Raw genomic sequence first — 20,405 nt, 5'->3', positions numbered from 1 at the left:
AACGCTGTCGTGTTTTCTGACAAAACCGACATTTGAAGAGACTTGTTACCTGATACAGACATCAGCACGTTGTTCATTACATACAGCCAGGTGCACCGCTGAGGGAGCAGCTGTGGGAAGAAAGAAAAGACATCCAACAATTCCTTTGAGTCCAGATTGACCATGTGATTGGATTTAATACACTACACAAATATCTCTGGTGATTTAAATTGAGACCAGTCAACCTGCCAAATGAGGTAATGTTTTAAATTTACTAGCCAATTTGGCCAATGATGAATGAAGCGAAGCGCCTTTTGGAATCGGCAGACTGAAGAAATGTTTCCAGATTGATCTGTTTTGCGCCAAGAAATTTGGGCGGTTTTGTGTGTCTTTGGCTTGGAAACGTAATCTTTACTGGCATCACTGCTTGTAGTTCTAATCCTACATTTCCCATGAACACTTTGTCCGACAACCGTTGGCTACGTGCAATCCTGAGGTCACCAAACTGGACCCTCTCCACTCTTCTGGGCAGATGCTAGTATTGCATGCTAGTATCAGTACATTGTAGTGAATAAACATAAGGTCAAAAGCAGCAATAATCTACTTTATAATTCATTATATATGAAGAAGGGACTCGCCATATAAGTAACCTTAACCCAAACTGTCTTTTACCCTAACTCATTATAGCTAACTTTAGGGTTGATGCTCGCACAGTATGCCATTTGGTTTGGTGACATGTTTGGTGGGCATGTTCTAGCATCTACCACTCTACTGCTGCATTTACACATTCTATCCTTAAAAAAACTAAAGTTGTTGACTGGGGAAAACCTTCAGGACATCCCAACACCCACTGATGGCATGCTTGAATTACTTTTAAAAATGTGAGCACAGTTCTCGTGTCAGTTATACAAGGACCAGATGGCTTGTAGCAACGACCCAACATTTCCACAGTACTCCCAACAGGGATCCCTGAGGGACACAATAGAAGCCTTCTCCAAGTCTGCAAAGCGCATATAGGATAAGAAGATTCTCATAACTCATCCAGCGGTGTATTGTGTTGCAACAAAATAATGGTAAATATATGGATCATTCCTTTTTTTTACCTTCTCTAGTGTATCTTCATGAAGTTCATTAAGGTTCAGTGTGTAGATGCCCTCCTCTGCCCCAAGAATAAGGTACTGATCTAAGAAGGAAACGTGTTTGTTAAAGGGGAAACTATGACACAAAGACACCATAATATGAATGTGAGGCATTCATCTTGTTGTTAAGTTTACAGTTGATGACATGTAGCAAAGCTGAGCTTTATTCTGTTTTCAAGCACATCTTCAGGACATTAAGAGACACTGTTGTCTTACCTCTTGTCTTGGGTAAAACCCATGTGACAGCACAGTGGATTTTAAGAGGACAACCGTTGAAGACTTTGGAGAAGCAGGCTCCCATCTATAGAAGCAGCACAGCAACTGAATCACCAATGGTCTGACATGGTTACAGTGACCCTTCATTCAATTTTGAAATGATATCCACACTAACAAAAACAGCATGTATGATTATTACAATAATGACTCATGAATTATGTAATGTATTTTAAAGTTGCACTAGGCTACATTGCACATTGGCGACTGCAAATACCAGCTGGGTGCTGAGGTTTCCAAAGATACCAAATATATCAGGCTGAATTTTGAGGAAATAAACTGAAGCACAATACATTCAAAAAATAGTTGATGGAATAGTGCAGCGACAAAAACATCAGCTGGATTTTTACATAAAAACTGTTCCGAGTGCAGCTTGTGTCATGCCATGCGAAGAAGCCAGTGGTGTAGTCTACGTGATACACAGGTATACACAGTATACCCACTAAGAAAGCTCCAGGATTTCCATATAACCACTTTAAAATGCCCAATGACACGCAACAACATACTTTCCATTGTATTTTTGATATATTTTCAATTGTCATCTGTGTTTTTCTTCTTCACATCTGCTAAATAAAGGGATTTCCCCCGTAAATTGGTGCATAAAAGTGTATCCGAATACAGGAAATGAAGTCGTTGATGCTCAAAACTTCCCTGAGGAGGATACCCAGACCCCCCACTATGATATGTCCCACAAAAAAAAAAAAAAAAAAAAAATGCAGATTCTGGACAATATACAGTCCAATATGCAGTACAGTATACCCACTACAATACATTAGATTACACCACTGGAGGAAGCTCATCTGGTTAGTCGTCAGGGCATTGCCGTTGGTCAGCTTTTAATGTTGGTCACATGCTGTTAGATTTCACACTTACATGGACTTGAGGGGTAGGAGGAAGTCCATGACAATCAGCCCTCTAGAGATGTCAAAAGGTTACACATAACAAAACATAGGGGATGATAAAAACTGTACATCAGATGCATTACAAATCAACATCTTGTTTGGTTTACATGAGGAAGTTATTAGGTTAGCAAATCACACAAGATTATTGGCGTTTCCTACGGATACGTTTTTGGCTTCAACTCACAGCGTCCTCAGTCTTTTTCCTCAGTGTGCTCCATTCAGGTGATAGCGGTGTCTCTCTTTTCGAAGAGGAAACAGTGGCGACCTTCTTCTTCTCTGCTGTTGCAGCGTCCTCCACAGGCAGACTGCAGCGCTGTCTGATGTCCTGTGTGGCTGAGCACCTGGCCAACACTTGTCAAACACAGGAGAGAGGAATAGGGGGAAGGGATTTTTGTCAGTCCAAGTTTTGACTTGGTTTGGACTCACAGTTCAGAGCTCAGACTCAGTGTGTGGGTCTTGGGTGCTCCATAGTGGGGCATGATATATCGACTCAATATCGTTATCACGATATCACGTTGCGCAATATTATATCGATAAGTATGCAATATTTTGTTATATTGTATTGATACTGATGGTGATGCTGGTGTGATGTGCTTCATGTTCATCCCACACATCAATTCAGTTGTTCAGTCCTGTTTTCTCCATATCAGAACCATCTCCAAAATCAAAAACATATACTGTCAAGCACATAAGAAGCTGGGTCCAGACTAGTTTAATGATAGCCAGACAGATTATTTTAAGGGGATGGAAGAATGAAGGGGTGCCGTCAATCCAGGAGTGGGCTTGTGAGATGTCTATACTAGAAAATGGGGAAAGTAACTGAGCTTTCTGGAGGGCTCCTAAGAAGCTTTGTGCTGGGGAGAGACGTGTATGATGGGCTTATGGTGTCGTCATTTATACATATGTTTATTTGGTTTATGGGTTATTGAGTATTTTAGTTACTATTCTGTTGAATAGTTTTTAATATTGTGGTAATGGCGTCATCTTTTCTTGCTTTTTTTTTCTGGGTGGCTGGTGAAGATGACAAAGTGTTCATGTTGCGAGTTGTATTTTTTTGTATTTTGTTAAAAAAATGAAAAATAAAAAATTGTTAATCACAAAAAAAACCAACATATTTTCACAGCCAGATCTTAAAAAAGTAATTCATGCCCTCATAGTTTCCCATCTAGACTACTGCAACTCTCTTCTAACAGGCATCAACCACAAATCCCTGTCCCGCCTCCAAGCTGGTCCAGAACTCAGCAGCCAGGCTTCTCACCAGTTTAAACAGACGGCATCACCTCACTCCAATACTAGCTGCACTTCACTGGCTCCCTGTCCGTTTCAGAATTGATTTTAAGATTTTACTGATCTAGCTGCCGACTGTATCTCAGAAGTGCTGACTTCTTACGAGCCTGTTTGCAACCTGAGATCCTCGGGCGAGGCCCTTCTAACCGTTCAAAAGTCGCGGCTCAAAGCCAGAGGTGAGTGTGCTTTCTCCATCAGGCTTTGGAACGACCTGCCCGAGGATATAAGGCTTGCTGAATCACTGACTTCTTTTAAATCCCTTCTTAAAACATTTTTATAGACTTGCTTTTATGTGATGTCGTCTTTTTATCATCTTTTTTTTATTGCCTTTTTACTCTATCACCTGTTATTACAACCGGCACCAGCCGCCCACAAAAAGCTTGGGTCTGTCCGAGGTTTCTGCCTAAAAGGAAGTTTTTCCTTGTTGGAATTGTCGGGTCTTTGTAAATTATAGTGTGGTCTAGAACTCTATCCGTAAAGTGTTTGAAATTATGATTTGATACAACAAATAAAATTGAATTGAATTCATTATTATTGTATTTACTCATTTGTCATTTTTCTGTCCCATCTTCTATTTTCACTATTACAATGACATGTATAGATAACTACTGTATGTGTATTAGTTTTTTGCTTTTTTTTATGATCAACAATTTATTCATTCTTTAAGTGGAATACAAAAAATACACAATTTACAACATGAACACATGCTCCCCCCCCTCCCTGAACTCCCCAATAGTCACCACCACAAAAATCCAGAAAAGGTGACATCCAACATATCATTCAAGACAACACTACAAAATTACAACAAATACATAGTTTACGTGGACAGTAAACTGTAAACCAAATAAACATATGTATATGTGACAACAATAAGCACAGCTTCACCCGTACGTGCATTGATTTTTATGTGCTTTTGTTTCTCCTGTCAAAGCACTTTGTAAACTACTGCTTTTAATAGGTGCTATCAAAATAAAGTTATCCTTGTTGTTATTACCTGTAGTGGAGGTAGAGTCCGCAGTGAGGACAGGGTCTGGGCCCAGGGTGCAGCTGGGTCTCACCGTCAGCTCACTGTCCTCCGTGCTGGGAGTTAAAGAGCTGAAGGCTGGCAGGGAGGCTGTAGCCGGACTGAACAAGCCACTCTTCTTCCCTCCCTGAAAAACACCAGAAAACACATGAATCGCTGTGACGGACTAACGGGCTCATATTTCATCATGTTGTCTCACCCTGTGAGCCAGTTGCATACGGTTTACTCATACTATAAAGCAGTGTTTCTCAAATGGGGGTACCCCTAGGGGTACTTTGGAGGACTGCAGGGGGTACGTGAGATATTTAACAAAATGTTTAATAGTTACAAGGCTGTTGTCCAGAACATTGTTCTTTGGACCTATTCTTGCCTTCCTTCCTTCTATTGTCCTTCTACTTTTTACAAGTTTCTCACTTTTTTCTTCTTATGTCACTGTTTTTGAAGTTTTTCATACTATTTTGATCTATTCTTGCCTTACTTCCTTCCTTCTTTCTACCATCTTTTCCAAGGTTTTGTCTTTTTTACAGTTTTTGTCTCCTTTTCTCATCAGCATTTAAATGTTTTTTTCAGTTACAAGGCTGTTGTTTAGTAATGGACTGTATTTATCTAGCACATTTCTAGTCTTACTGACTACTCAAAGCGCTTTTACATAGTACAGGAACCATTCACCATTCACACACATTCACACACTGTGGCCAAGCTTGCCGTACGAGATGCCACCAGACAAACATTCACACACATTTACACTCCGATGCGCAGCACTGGGGGCAACTCAGGGTTCAGTGTTTTGCCCAAGGACACTTCGACATGGGACTGCAGGGCCAGGGATCGAACTGCCAACCTTCCGATTGGCAGGCGACCGCTGAGCCACAGCCGCGATAAATTAGTAAATCTATCGCTGACAGCGCTGTACTGTTCCTCTTCATATAGACTTTTTTTTCTACCAAAAATGATTAGCACTGGTCAGGGGGTACTTGGGGTATAGTCCAGGAATAATATCTTTGAAATGAATGATTGGAAACTCATCTTTCATGTATGTTGAATTTAATGCTTTTTTCTCCACCGTAGTATCTCCATTGTTTACAAGCAGCTTTTTCTAGCCACTCCAATATTAACTTTGGTCTTGTTGCTTTGCCTGTCGCAACGTCATTTTAATTCTCTATTTCGCTTCCCTGGCGAGTAATCTCCCCCTGGCATTCGTCACGGTGTAAAAGCGCGAAAGGCAGAGGTATGTCCCTCTTTGGCTAATGTATTTTAAAGATGGAGGCGCTACATGGCTGCCGTCATTCGAGTGACTCGCTAATATGTATTCTGAATGATTCTGAATGGCAGATTCTACGCTTACAAGAATACTCTACTTAGTTGGTGGAAGTAATTACACATGAATGAGCACATATTTGTGAAAGAACAAAGGGTTTTTTGCTAAGAATAAACTCAAAAAATTACACAATGTAGGTTTAAGAGTATATCCTGTTACACCAACACAACAATCTAATGCTGCACCAAACTGTTTTCTGGTGTTGTGGGGGATGATTCTACTTGTGTAAGATGTAAATATGTCAGAGCTGATCAAAATACTGCAGAGCAGTGTTATTTAAGTTTGAAATGCAGCTTCATGTTCAGTGCTAAACTCATTTAAAAGCTATAGTGCGTAGTTTCTGTCTCCCCATGAGGAATTCTAAGTAATGACAACAAAACTGTCGACGAGTCCACGTGATACAAGCCTACGTGACCACGCACCCTCCCCACCCCTCCTCCTCCTCGCAGTCGCTAGTAGCCAAGGAGGACATGGAGGATTAAAAAAAAACATGATGGACTCTTCAGAAGAGGTCATTATCTTCACTCGAGTTTCTGCGCGGGAAAGTCTCCGGACGCCACAATCTTCTGAACATAATCATACTGAGAAATCCAGAGGGAGTTGTGTGGAGCTGATAGTCTGAATTAGCTTTGTAGCAACTCATTTGGCAATGGTTAGAATGTAACGGACGTTCATTAATATCAAATAGTTACACGCTAAAGCTTTAAACACTTGTTATTGGCGCCGTGATAGTCTGATGGTTAGGGCACACACCACATGCCTGAGGTCTGATTCCTACCAAGGACCTTTGTTGCATGTCATGTATCCTCTTTCAGGCCCAGGTGTTTTGTTTCGAGTCTGTGACTGAAATGTATATGATATTTTCAATCTGTGACACAACAGTTCACTACTGAGCAAAACTCAGCGTTTGAAGCAGGGAAGAAAGATGCTCCAGGGAATCCTGACCAGCTATTGATGTTATTTTAAGGAGTTGATGGAAAGGACACAAACAGTTAACACCTACAATTACTTTAAATTCACAACTTTGAGTAGCCTATCCCTTTAATGTAAGCCTTCTATTGTCGAATGTATAGGTAAAAATAAAATGTGATCTATGCTATCAAGTCTTCCTCGTGTTTTCAAGTATAATTCATGTTTTTCAAACCTAGGATAGAACCAGTACAATTGTATGCAATTGAGCCACAGCTTCAGTTTACGGTTGTATAGTTACCACTCACATCAGTAGATGGCGCCCTCCTGATGGTTAAACTCCTGAAAGACAAATGAGCAACAATTTAATAAGGCTCCACAAATCTCAGAATCAGGTGATCTAATGAGATCCAAATCAAGCACCATGGCAACAAGCTGGACAACACAGGCAGATGCTGGAGATGCTGAGGGCAGGGTAACAGCAGCACACAAACACAAATATTGAGAAAACACCACAAAAAAAAAGCAGACAAAAAGCCCAGAAAAAGCCAGAACCAGTGGGTTTGTGCTGAATCACGTCCAGTTCATGAACAAATCCAGCGGGACTTTGGGGATGGGATGAGCGGAGAGTGAACACAAACCCACTGATTATGTCAAAGATGTTTGGTGTTAGCTGATATTCAAACCATAAACAAAAAAATCATCACAAGAATTTCAGGTGAATTCATTTGGGATTGAAGGGGGGGCGGGACACTGCTGTTAAGAGAGGCTGGAGTTGATGGACGTGGCCTACCTCAGCTGTAGAGCTTGCTCCACACATTCCAACAGGCTCCTGCAACAGGAAGACCTGGTGTTTATCTGCCCACGGGCCTGAATGGCCCATAACAATGGGAGGGAAGGAACCAGAGGTCCACTGAAGCCCCATAAACAGTGCTGATATTTGGACTGAGGCTCAGACATTCTGCGCCAAATTATAGGATAATTCAACTCAAATCTTACTCTCTCAGTTTTGGCCATCATTACTATAGAGTGATAACAGTGTACTCACCAAGGTTACGCTAACTAGGGCTGTGGCTAGGGTTTTAAAAATATATGGTTGTGAGTCCTACAGTCCTGCAGCATGCCTTTTTGGATAAGAAGTGATTTTCTGGTTAAAAAAAGAACTATTCATTGGGTTTAGTGTTATACTAATGTGTCTATTTCCTTACACTTTTCTTAAAAAGAAACTAAAGGTGTTCTATTTTAATGTAAAGGTTTCTGAAAAATGTGTACATGGAAGCAAAGAAGGCCAGCTTTTGAAAACAAGTTAATAATGAAGTGTATTACACACATTTCATTATATTCTATTAATTAAAGTGACTATATGTAACTTTTACACGGTTCTGAAACTGTAATTTTCCATCTGATGATCATAAATGACCTGTAACAGCAAACAAGACTAACAGTGAAAAGAATGCTAGTTTTATATAGTTTTTATCAATGCCTCTGCCCGGGTCAGATTTTTCCTGCAAAGTCACAGAATGAATTACGGCAGGTAGACGGAGCTACAGTAACACATTCTGACAGGTCACAGATTTCGATGTATCACCGGAAAAGCCTGTGTTATATCCAGCCAGCGGAGCCAGGTAAAGGGTGGCAGGAGATTTCTTTATATAGGCCTAATTGTATTTTAATGTTATTTTAGAAGTTATCTGCTGTAGTTATGGCTGATACTGGTGCAGGGCCATCACAAGAAAGAAGGAAATTAAACAAAGAACTAAAAGCTAAAAGGGAAAGTGAAAGACGACAGGCGATAAAGCGAGTCTCACTCGATTCAAAACCGACCCCAAATTGGCCTTCAGGTATGTAATATGTCTATTTAATTCATAAAATAACTTTACAATGCGAGATGTGGTTGTACGTCAGTAGCCAACAATTATTATTACTATTATTTGTATGAAATAATTGTATACATTGTTTTCCAATTACGCCTGCATACTGCGGTCTTGATATTTAAATTTAAATTTCTTATTTACATTTGATTGTTTGTTTTTTGATTGAATTTTTATTTTGTACTCAGGTGTCACTTGTAAATGAGATCTTGATCTCAATGTGATTTCCTGATTAAATTAATTGTATATAAATGACATCCCCCCTTTTTACTCCATGTTTGTGTTGGCCTACTATTTTCTTTTCCCTTGTCTCCCTGTTCTTGTGTAAAGCGTCCGTGGGTTTCCTGAAATGCGCTATATATATATATATATATATATTTTTTAAGACCTCCCGGTAACGCTAACTCAGTAATACAGTGGGTAATACAGCACCATAAAGAAAAGAGCTTTATGACAGCATGTGTGGTAAAAACACTACTGCTTTTGTCCAAAAGCGCCGCTAGAACCAAAATCAAATTGAAAGTTACATATAGACACTTTAAATATGGAAGCTGTGACCATTTTCTTTTACCCAAAGCAAGTTGGTGGGAGGCATGTCCTGTGCAGCCTTTCATAGTTTATTGTTATTGTGCCAGTAAATATACTAAAGATCAGCCCCCCAGCAATTTGAAGTCCTATATGTGTGCTGGTTTTCCTTTTAATGATAAACAATATATTAAATTCAATTTCAATTACATTTTAGTTATAGTGTCAAATCACAACAGGAAATATCTCAGGACACTTTACAGATAAGAGTAGGTCTAGACCACACTCTATTATTTACAGAGACCCAACAATTGCCCACATGCAATGGTCATATCATTCATTAAATCATTATTTCTATTTTTAATTTGGGGTCAAGGTGCCGCTGGTTCAGTGGGCATCAGTGGTTTGGATAATCTGGATAAATGATTGGTCTGTTAACAACCTGCCTGATGGTCTGACTGCTTGTGTTTCACACTCTTCAAAACTTTGTTACCACAATGTCACAGTGTTTCCAGATCTCAGTGAATACTTTGGTGAGTACAATGTTGATATAAGTGATATAAATGATGATGAAAACTACAAAAATAAGACCCAAGTTGTATTAAATAATGTTTTCCTTTTAATGATAAAACTATGACTACCAGTGATAATATTGCTAATGAACTACTTCCTTTTTATTTACCCCTATAGTAGGAAAATTAAGAATACTACTACTGCTGCTTTCATTAACATATTACATAACAATCAGCCTATTCAATCAGTCTAACTGAAAAGGGTCCATACAGGTCAGAGAACACTTTAATATCCACATTCTGTCATTAAAGACACACTCTCTGATTGTGTTCTAGTGCCCAATAGTGCCACCAAATCCCCAAAAGAAATCTGGCAATTGTTATGTACCACATTTGGAATTGCAGGTCACATGACACCCACTTTCCCAAGAAGTGATGTAAAACAATGAATACAGTTTTTTTCGAACACTCTGAAAATGATTTTATATATTAATTAATTTCACGATTGGATGAAGATTTTAAGTCTGATAAAACTTTGAATCCTGGAATAACTTATTTGGCATATAGAAATTTCAATTGAAATGAATTGGGCTCCATACTGGAACATAGTATCCAGTTTTCTCACTGAATTTGCATTTCATTGTCAGACTCATGATAGACAAATTTCCAAAAAAGTACTCAAATCAATGCAACAGAACCAGAAATATCTTCCGTTTTAATCTTGTGCATTCTTCTTCCTTGTCAAAACCTGGCTCCTACATTACCCACAATGCAACTTAACTGCAAACAGTTCAGTCGGAGATTTGAGTAGGTTATGATAGTATTGGCTAACGTAGCCTGGAGCCTCTAGCCTGCTGCAGAGATGAGGAGCAACAGAGGACTGGTAAGATGACTTATTTCTAACTCCACACCTCCAGATTTATTTTTTTTTTTTTTTAAACTTGTAGTCTTCAGACCCAAACTACACCAACTCAAGTGACACTTGAGGACATTTATCAGGCATTTATCATAGCTCCATCTGGAGACACTTAAGCCTTTTATCAACTGTTTTCACATGTGCAACACCTGAAATCAGCAGAGTTTCTCTTCAACAGTTCCATGCTCAACTGGGTTTTAGTCTAGAAATCAACACACTTCTCTCCCTTTGGATTCAGGGGCACTATTGGACACTGTTAAAAAACGTAATCACAGTGTAACGTTGACCAAAGAGGGAAATTTGGGATGTTTTTCCAATGTTGTCCTCAGATTACCTATTGATCGCTTCAAGGGAGGCATCCTGTTCAGCTGTGACATCTCAACAGTCAAAAACCATAATATGCTTAAGACAAAGACAGAACAAAGGTAGAAGAAGAAAAGTCTTACGGCGAGTTGTCTTCATCTCCAGACATACTCCAGTTGTCATCATAAGAGCCCTGCTGAAGGGGGAAAACGGAGCCCTTGATCATATTCACGTATGGCATCAGTACACAGCACTGTCACAAAAAGACCTTGAAGAAAAAGAGCATTACCAAATCAGGATACGGCTCAGTGACTTTCCTCAGTGGAGGCCCAAACTTCATTTGGTCGACTGCAAAGAAAACACGATAAGAATGAAACGAGTGCAGTGTTAACACAGAACTGTGGGTTTTATAAGACAATAAAGAGCAGGCCAATGTGCTCCCACCCAACCCAGGCCTGTTCATGTGCTATCGATGAGCTCTCACTCTCAAGTGCGTTGATTAGTTGGAGCTAGACACAGTATGCACTCTGCAACCACACATCACCTATCAGGTCAATACCGGCTTCTACAGTCCTGAGCCAATACAACAGCTGAGCACAGCATGACAAGGGTGCAATGACAAAACACAATGACATTTTTTTATGTTGACAGTTTTTTTGGAGTAATTACTATTATTAATCCAGAAAGTGGAAGTTGCTGTCTCGTCTCGGCTCAGTAAACTCTCATGGTGTTGCTGAATGGCTGCATCTTTAAATAAAATTTTTTATCATCGTTATAAAGTTTAGAACTTGATTTGAGAAGTCTTTCATGTTATTTGCTGTTTAGAAAACTGATTGCAACAGGAAATTATTCCACATGCATGTCAAAACTGTCATAGTTAACACTAAAGGAATGGAAAGTGTGGTTTGAAATGACCAAACAAAAACTATCATTTGTTTTGCATGTTTTTGCTACAAATTACATACTTTGAATTCTCTTCCACCTTCCCAGAAGTCAGTGCTTTCACTTCAGTATGAACATCAACTTGCAGAGACTTGAAACATGCTTGCAATAGAAATTCCATCCCAGTGAACATAATGTGTACTTTTTTGGTCAGAGAGCCAATGTTGCTTCATGGTAACGTAGATGCTGACGGCTGTTTTTGGAAAGCTCTGCACTCTTATACAAAGTAACATACCTGAGCAGCCAGCAGCTTACCCGACCTCTTCACTGGTGCTTTATGTCAATTTTGGGAAATTATAGCCTGACCCAGGGCCCAATCAGGTTCAGGCAGAGACATTTGGTACAGACATTCATGCTTCCCAGAGGATGTATCCCACTAACACCAGCTTTTCTCTAGCGCCACCAGCAGGTTGACATTTGTAGTTTGAGTCCACCAACCGTTGGATTGATTGGCAAGACATTTGGTACATTCATGTTCCCCTTAGGATGAACTAAGCTTTGGTGATGCATTAACTTTTCAACATGTCATAATATTGTCAAAATTTCACCATTCTTCACAGCTGCTGGCATGGCTGTAGACTCTCAAGGCTGTCCACACCAAGAACGATAACTATAACTATTAGGCTTGGAACGGTATACTTTTGTCCCGATTTGATTCTTTCACGAGACATGGGTGCCGATTCGATATGTATTGCGATTCTGGAAGTATTGTGATTCAATAGTATTGAGTATTGCAATTTTTTTTTCCTTCTTTTACAAAACAAAAGTTGAATAATATACTTCTAGAGACAATTGTTTCAGTCAGTCTGACATTTCATTTCATTTGTTATGAAGAACATAACATGGATTTTCTGCATTTTCTGCTTTCGGTTTTCCTGGTAACGCATATGATGTAGTCCCTGTCAGCGGTACTGTATAAACAGAAAATATTTAGGTCAATCATTGGTAAACTTAATAAATAAAAAATATTGATTCTAGGAAAAAGAATCAATTTTAAAAATCGTCAAAAAAATAAAATCACAATACATACAGTACGTGAATCGATTTTTAACTATAACGATGTGAGCTTCCACACTGCTCAACGATAATTGTAAACAGTGGCGTCAAGCTGATGATAATACATAATACACTAATAGAGCAGACGTTGCAACGTAGGATTACAGGAATATCTGTAGGAATATCCTACATATTCGTGAATTCCGGTACATTTTATGAACCAAAAAAGTCTACCGGCGGTCCCTGGGGCCTTCCCCAGGAAACAGCGGGCACACAGAGCTCCAGAGAGCCAGGGATCAGAGCCGATCTGTGCAGGGTACCTTTCAAAGTATTAATGTTAAAAAATAAAGAAATACACAGAGCTAAAGGATTGTAGCCCCAACACGAGTGGAAAAGTCACATCACGCCTCTGACCACCTGTGTGAAAGAAATTTCTCCGTGTCTCTCTCCGCTGTGTCCTGTTGTAAACTCCAAACTCTGATGGATTTTGATTGGCTGTCAGTGTTTCTACCGTTCATCAAATTGCTCTGAAAGTGATCCAAACAATATAGTTCTCCACTGTCGTTGTCGTTATAGTTGTGGTGGGGACTCCGTCATCCACTTGAGTTAGAACGATTTTTAAAACTATGTACAGCATTTATAGTTATCGTTATAGTTATCGTTATTAGTGTGGACAAAGCTGCTGTGGAAAAGCAGCTGTAGAGAGCTTTTCGTTAGGTCACTGTCTGTACTATTCTGTAGTGCGGAGACTGCCTCCTTGTTGGGTTCTCAAGTAAAATCAACTTTAATATCTCTTCAGTGGTCTCTGTCTATTCTTGATAATGTAATTATTCTAACAGTTTGAAACAAGACAATGACGTCTCCTTTATCTAGTCAGGGAGCGCCTGTTCCTTCCTCAGCATCACACCATGCTCCAGACAAGGACACGCAATGGCTCCCATGTTATCTTGTTTAGAGTATTCAGTATAATATTATTCTATGCAAACAGTTTAATAATGACAAGGGGGAAAGTATGTATCATAATTTCCCTAACACAAACTAAAGAAGATATGGTACATTGCCACATTACTGATACATCACTTTTTCAATACTTTCTTTTGAGAAACATGTTTTTCTCCAAAATGTCTAAATTCAAAAACTGAAAGGAAAGAACGTTTCCTAAATTAAACACAAACTGATTAAAGAAGATTACAAATCTGGCCACATCTTTGATGCCAACTCTCTCGTAACTCACAGTCTCTGGTACTCGGTGCTGCTGACACATTTGATCAGTACCAAAATAGTATTTAGACCCAATCTAGTAGTAATATCAGTTTGTAGCAGTATGTGTAGCAGTGTGAGCCTTCAAAGCCCATATTGGTCAAACTGAGGTGCAAGTGTTGAATGTGTTTGCGGCTTGTGTGTCTATGAATAGCACATTGTATATAAGGGTAAAGGAAGTTGAGGTAAGGTTGATTTATACTGGGCAGAGTGTGAGGACAGATGATCACACCAGAAACCCTTAGGCAACAAGAGGCGTAGTGGCTGTGCAGCAGTATGAAGTCACTCCAGCCATTGCATACAAGTACCACTGTCTGTCACACACCAATGGCATGTTCTCAGTGCCATCCTCTGACGCAGCCTTCATCCCACATGTATGGCTGGGTTACAGGACGAGGGCAGCCATCGGCAGGCTGACTGAGAGGCTTTTGTCCTCATTCATATTATGGAGATTTCAGCACTGAATACTGGGGGTCATAGCAGACAATGAAGCCACTCTTCAGCAAGTACAACCAACATACAGTATATTTAGACATGCGTGCATACAGTTACAAGCATTACTGTGCAATATTTAAGATGTATGAATGATATAGGTCTATTTACATGCAAATTATATAGAGCTGCATAAAAACGGTCTGCCCATATTATATATTATATCTATTTGTCATATAGATGTCATGGTACCTGTCAAACCTGTACATGCATGAGCAGTAGCTTGAGGTGAGTTAAAGGAACAGTTTAACATTTTTGGAAATATGCGTTTATTCAATTTCTTTCCTGAAATGGTTTCCAATCTCATGTCTGCGTGCCAACACGCTGGTGTTCAGCAGGTAAAATGTTTACCATGTTCACCATCTTAGTTAAGCGTGTTAGCATACTAACAGTATCTAACATTAGCTAATTAGCTCAAAGTATAGTGTAGTAAAGGGTAGAGTTACATGTTGGAACTATTTTGTGACTCCATCTGCCCAACAGTCTCTGTGTGTGTGTGTGTGTGTGTGTGTGTGTGTGTGTGCTCACATTGTTCTTCAGACAGGGTCCTCTCTGCAGGCAGGTGTTTCCCTGCTGACTGAATCTTGTCTGGAGCCACTTCCCCAATCTGTCAACACATCATTCACATGACACACCGGCACAAACAGCATACCAGCAGCACCACAGGAAAATGACACTACTTTAACGTCTGCATGGTTGATTAAATATCAACAGTCATCAGTTCTGTCTCCTTGTAGTACTGACCTCCAGCTCGTTGTCGTCCATGCTGTGTGTGTGCGTGTTGTGGAGCTCAGGGTTGTTGGCCATGTCTAGAAGCTCTATGACCAGGTTCCGGGTCAGGAGCTGCGTCACAAACGGATGCTGGAGGAACAGGTTACAGATCATGTCATTGAACAATAATAGAAGACTATGTTGATCTCAGAAATCCATGCAAAATGGCGCCAGATCTACACAAGTCTATATGGACGACGTTTCATTTCTGGGATTGTTCAGGTGCCGCGGAAATTCAGCCGGATGTCCCTCATCTTCCGCTTTCTTTGTGTTGGCGTTCTAACCTCCGGTGGATTTGTGAGGACTATGGTTAACTGCTCCTCCGATCTCTGCAGGGTAAATCCAGACAGCTAGCTAGACTATCTGTCCAATCTGAGTTTTCTGTTGCACGACTAAAACAACTTTTGAACAAACACACGTTCCACCAAAACAAGTTCCTTCCCGAGACTATTTAGCAGAGGCACCGTGGCTCCATCTGGTGCTTAGCGTCGCCCAAGACGATTGTGATTGGTTTAAAGAAAAGCCAATAAACCAGAGCACGTTCCTCTTCCATCCCAGAATGTTGTGTGGACTAGCCAGACCCTCCTCCGCAGCGCTGTAGATGAAGGTCTCTGTGAGGCTAAATCTACACTAACTGACCCCCTAATTAATTGTTAATTGTTGTCTTTTGAAGGACATTGCTAAGCCCGTTCCAGACTTCCAAATCACCGCTAACATCTCAGATTTGGGGCTGCAACTTTTCATTATTGATTAATCTGACGACAGTGATTACACAGAAAAAAGCAGCAAAGCCTGGAACAAGAACTGATTATAATTGTTGTTGATAAATGTTCAGAGCCCTGAGCAGCCACAGCCAGAGATTGTGGTTGTACTTCAGGGGTATAGAGATACTTCAGGGGTATAGAGAATAAAAGTACACACATCAACAACAAAAAAAGAATTTGAATTGAGGCCTTGACTACAAGCTATCCAAAATCATTAAGACTGCCTAATTTTCTGTGTTAAATTGTCTTCTTTTCTATAATTTTAGCTGCTCAAAAAAAAAACAGAATATTTAAACCATTTATCCAATTAAAATACTAAATTAAAAAGAACTGGATAAACTGTATTTGAAATGTGTCAATCGGGTCACAGGAGAAACAGAACACCAACATTTTCTGCAAAAATGAAAACGCATTTCTGCAAAAATGAAAACGCAGTTCCCATCTGTTCAGAGTACATTATGTGTTCATATCCACATAATGTATTCAGATTTGGTTACATTCCTATTCTCGTAAAAGAGAATCAAAGTTCTTTGGATACGTAAGGGTTTAAAATAGAAAGAAATTGCATTGCATTTATAAATAGTGCCTATATATGAAGACGGATGGCTAGTTAAAGGCCATTCATTAATTACGAGCTATAAAGAGCCAGCTTACCTGCAGCAGTGTCTCAGCTGAGGGCCTTTTACGAGGGTTTTTAATGAGAGACATCTTCACAAAGCTCTGGAAACCTGCTGACCTGCAGGGAGCAACAAAGTGTGAATTAATTGCACATCAAAACGATATTGATAAGATTAAAGGAAGATAAACAATTGGTCCCGATACATGCCATGTGATTTTAAAAGGAACACAGACAGTTAAACTCACCATTTGGTTTTATCCTTTAGTCTTGGAGGCTGGAAGCTGCTCTTGGACATCAACATCAGCGCTCTGAAACATTGTTTTAAATGTCACCGGGCTGGAAAATGTCTTAATTGTTTACATGCAGTGACTGTCCAGGAATTATACAGAGAAAAATACAAATCATGCAGCCACAATGTTACATAACATAAGTCTAATCTGTTTATCTCTCTGCTTTGGGATCATATAATCGGTCTGCTTCCATGTGTCTGAGTTCCTGTTGCCTGTGCCGACTCACCTCATTGGGTGGAGGTCAAACATGGGCGGTTGGAGCTCAGCCAGCTCGATGGCGGTGATACCGACGGCCCAGATATCACACAGATGGTTGTACCCACCCTTCTTCTCAACTGCAGCCACCTCTGGAGCCATCCTGAGAGGAGAGAAACATCAGATATAATAATCCTGAAAAGGACATGTACACAGTATGTAGCAGACATTAGCCTTTTATTGATGCTTTAGTATGTTTATTTACTAATATTCATTAGGATTAGTCTTAGTAGTTTCCTAAAACAGCAGGCCACTATAGTTTTAATCAAGTGCAGCAGCAGGATGGAGGCCTGTAACAATTACAATATATATTTTTTTTACATAATCGCGGTTTCTTTGTTTAACCGCAATTAATTGCTAACATTGGCTAAGGTCTTATGGCGCGTGACTGGTAGTTGTTTGTTTTGTTTAGATATGGCAAATTATAATTATATAAGTGATTATTGGTCAGTCTATATATTTTTTATTATTATTTCAATTGTTAGTTGTTGGCACTTGATCCTACATATTCATAGCAACAAAAATGAAAAGGGGGGATACAGTTAGAAAAATTATTTTATGATAATAAAGAGCCATTGTTTACTTCATAGGCTGTGTATTTGTGTTATTACATTATCTGGGTCACATAACACTGATTTAAACCAAATATGTATACTGGAATTCATTCAAAACTGGAATTTGTTTAAAAAAATAAATAAAAAAATATTTTTAAATTTCACTGAAAGAGACAATTATATTGTTAACTGCAATTATTTCGGAGACAATTAATTGTACAGCCACATTTGGAATTGTTACAGACGGTGTATGTGTGATTGCATCGAAATAAACTACAGGGTGTGTGTTCATAGTACTAAAGGAACAATAGTGTGGCTCATTGACGTGTTTTAATAGTTTTTAATAACAATGGAGCTCTATGGCACAGAGGAAGATATATCAGGCTTTGATATACACACTCGTTAGTAGATACATTTATTGCTGGTTTGGGTAATTTCATTAGATTTATTGACAATAATAAAAATATTGAATATTACCACAATTTTCATTTAGGTGTTAACTGGTGTAACTTGCTCAAAAGTTAGTTAGATTTATTGATGGAATTCCTCAAGGAAGCATCATAGGGCCACTTCGGTTTTCTTGTATATAAATACATACTACTGTAAGTTTGATATATTTTGTATTTAATATTATATCTAATATATATATACACTGTATACACTGTATATGATTACTATTGTATATATAGTATATACACAGTAAACTGTATAAACCATATACAAAAAGAAGTCATCCTAAAAAAGTGGATCCCTCTACTTTCATCTATTGCGTACATTTTGAAAGTCTTATTTTTTATTGCCTAGGAATAAAAAGAGGAAAGTTCATTATTAAATCTGGGAGTACTCTTGCAATGAGTCGTTTTTGTCGAAACCCTGAATGAGTTTGGCCATTTTTCTAACCATAGAAAAGGGTCAAATATAAGGACAAAGTATATTGGCAGAAAAGATTGGCTAGTTGCAGCCCTCATCCAAAACATACTGACAGCAGTATTGTGTCACTCAAAACAAAAAACCCTTATAGGTTGACCCCAACACTGCATGGTTGCTTTAAACAGACAGACGCTGAGTGAGGTTCAGGTGAGTTCAGGTGGGTGCAGCTTCATTCATCTTACCAGTAGGGAGTTCCTATAAAAGACTTCCTTTTGGCCACAGAGGCACTGATCTCTGCTGCAACTCCAAAATCAGCTACAACAGAAGAGACAGAGAGTCACACTGGCGTTAAGTGTCTATAATCCATTATAGAGGGCTATTTAAGCACACTTGATGAGTGTGAGTAGTTAAAGAGGTAATGCAGATGTGCACGAGTGTGTCCAATACAGATCCCCACTGACCCAGTTTCACATCTCCTCTCTCTGTCAAAAGGATGTTGGCTCCCTGCAGAGAACACACACACACACACACACACACACACACACACACACACACACACACACACACACACACACACACACACACACACACACACACACACACACACACACACACACACACACACACACACACACACACACACACACACACACACACACACACACACACACACACACACACACACACACACACACACACAAACACACACACACAGATTTAAGCTTGCTTTCACATGATAACCCACAGTATAATAACATATGATCACAATTAGACAGCAACAACTTCAAAAAACTGCAGTACCTTTATGTCTCTGTGCATTTTGCCATTTTCGTGCAGGTGATACAAACCCTGGAAAAAGCAAATAATGATAATCAGCTGAGCTTTGTGCAGATATTTTCATGTAAACATATCCTATCATTATTTATTTTATGGCTGTCAATTAAACAGGTGAAAAGCATGGCTGGATTGGTTCCCAATTAACCCCTCTACCTCCCAACAACCTGAAACCAACCAGTACTGCTCTGCTGGACTACTACGTGGCCCCAGGTTTCCATGTGTGTCCATTTCAGGTAATTTGATTAAATACAATGATTGTTAAGATTATGCACCATGGGAGAATAATATAAATAAAAATAAAGTCTATGGTCTTAAAACTAGATCCTATGTTCCTTCAGTTATCAGGCTCCTCTCCTATGGAACCAGCTCCCAATCTGGGTTCGGGCGGCAGAAACTGTCACCGCATTCAAGAATGAACTTAAAACTCTCCTATTTGATAAAGCTTATAGTTAGGGAGTGAGGAGTTGCAGCGTCCGCCTAACCGGGCCCACATGCTTCTCTTCATAGTTGTTAGATTAATAATATAACAAAAGTAGAGGGAGGCAGGCCAGCATAGCCCGATGCGGCAGGGGAGAGTTTCCATTATTAATGTGACTATTATCGCCACTGTTCATCGCATCCCCAACCGGCCCGTCAGACACCGCCTACCAAGAGCCTGGGTCTGTCTGAGGTTTCTTCCCAAGAGGGAGTTTTTCCTCGCCACTGTCGCACTGCTTGCTCTTGAGGGAATTACTGTAATTGTTGGGTCTTTGTAAATTATAGAGTGTGGTCTAGACCTACTCTATCTGTAAAGTGTC

The 20,405-nt window shown here is 39.6% G+C and overlaps 1 protein-coding gene across 4 annotated transcripts in view; it reads right to left on the bottom strand.

The window, feature by feature from the left end:
* The window catches only part of map4k2 (mitogen-activated protein kinase kinase kinase kinase 2), a 49,224-nt gene that overhangs the window by 6,958 nt on the left and 21,861 nt on the right, over positions 1 to 20,405 (bottom strand). The window contains exons 6-23 of one of the 4 annotated variants that reach the window (XM_028563932.1): positions 19,573 to 19,620; positions 19,233 to 19,275; positions 19,014 to 19,086; positions 17,319 to 17,450; positions 17,048 to 17,110; positions 16,838 to 16,919; positions 15,393 to 15,509; positions 15,177 to 15,255; positions 11,248 to 11,306; positions 11,102 to 11,154; positions 7,625 to 7,663; positions 7,140 to 7,173; positions 4,575 to 4,731; positions 2,478 to 2,644; positions 2,265 to 2,306; positions 1,335 to 1,419; positions 1,083 to 1,162; positions 50 to 110 (exon numbers count right to left, since the gene is read on the bottom strand). In XM_028563932.1, the coding sequence (XP_028419733.1) occupies positions 50 to 110; positions 1,083 to 1,162; positions 1,335 to 1,419; positions 2,265 to 2,306; positions 2,478 to 2,644; positions 4,575 to 4,731; positions 7,140 to 7,173; positions 7,625 to 7,663; positions 11,102 to 11,154; positions 11,248 to 11,306; positions 15,177 to 15,255; positions 15,393 to 15,509; positions 16,838 to 16,919; positions 17,048 to 17,110; positions 17,319 to 17,450; positions 19,014 to 19,086; positions 19,233 to 19,275; positions 19,573 to 19,620 (1,414 nt within the window). The remainder of the gene's footprint in view (positions 1 to 49; positions 111 to 1,082; positions 1,163 to 1,334; positions 1,420 to 2,264; positions 2,307 to 2,477; positions 2,645 to 4,574; positions 4,732 to 7,139; positions 7,174 to 7,624; positions 7,664 to 11,101; positions 11,155 to 11,247; positions 11,307 to 15,176; positions 15,256 to 15,392; positions 15,510 to 16,837; positions 16,920 to 17,047; positions 17,111 to 17,318; positions 17,451 to 19,013; positions 19,087 to 19,232; positions 19,276 to 19,572; positions 19,621 to 20,405) is intronic. The other 3 variants (XM_028563933.1, XM_028563934.1, XM_028563935.1) reach the window with 3 other exon arrangements.

Source organism: Perca flavescens, chromosome 19 (genome assembly GCF_004354835.1).
Source record: "Perca flavescens isolate YP-PL-M2 chromosome 19, PFLA_1.0, whole genome shotgun sequence".
Classification (NCBI taxonomy): domain Eukaryota; kingdom Metazoa; phylum Chordata; class Actinopteri; order Perciformes; family Percidae; genus Perca; species Perca flavescens.
This window is presented reverse-complemented; position numbering and strand designations above follow the sequence as displayed.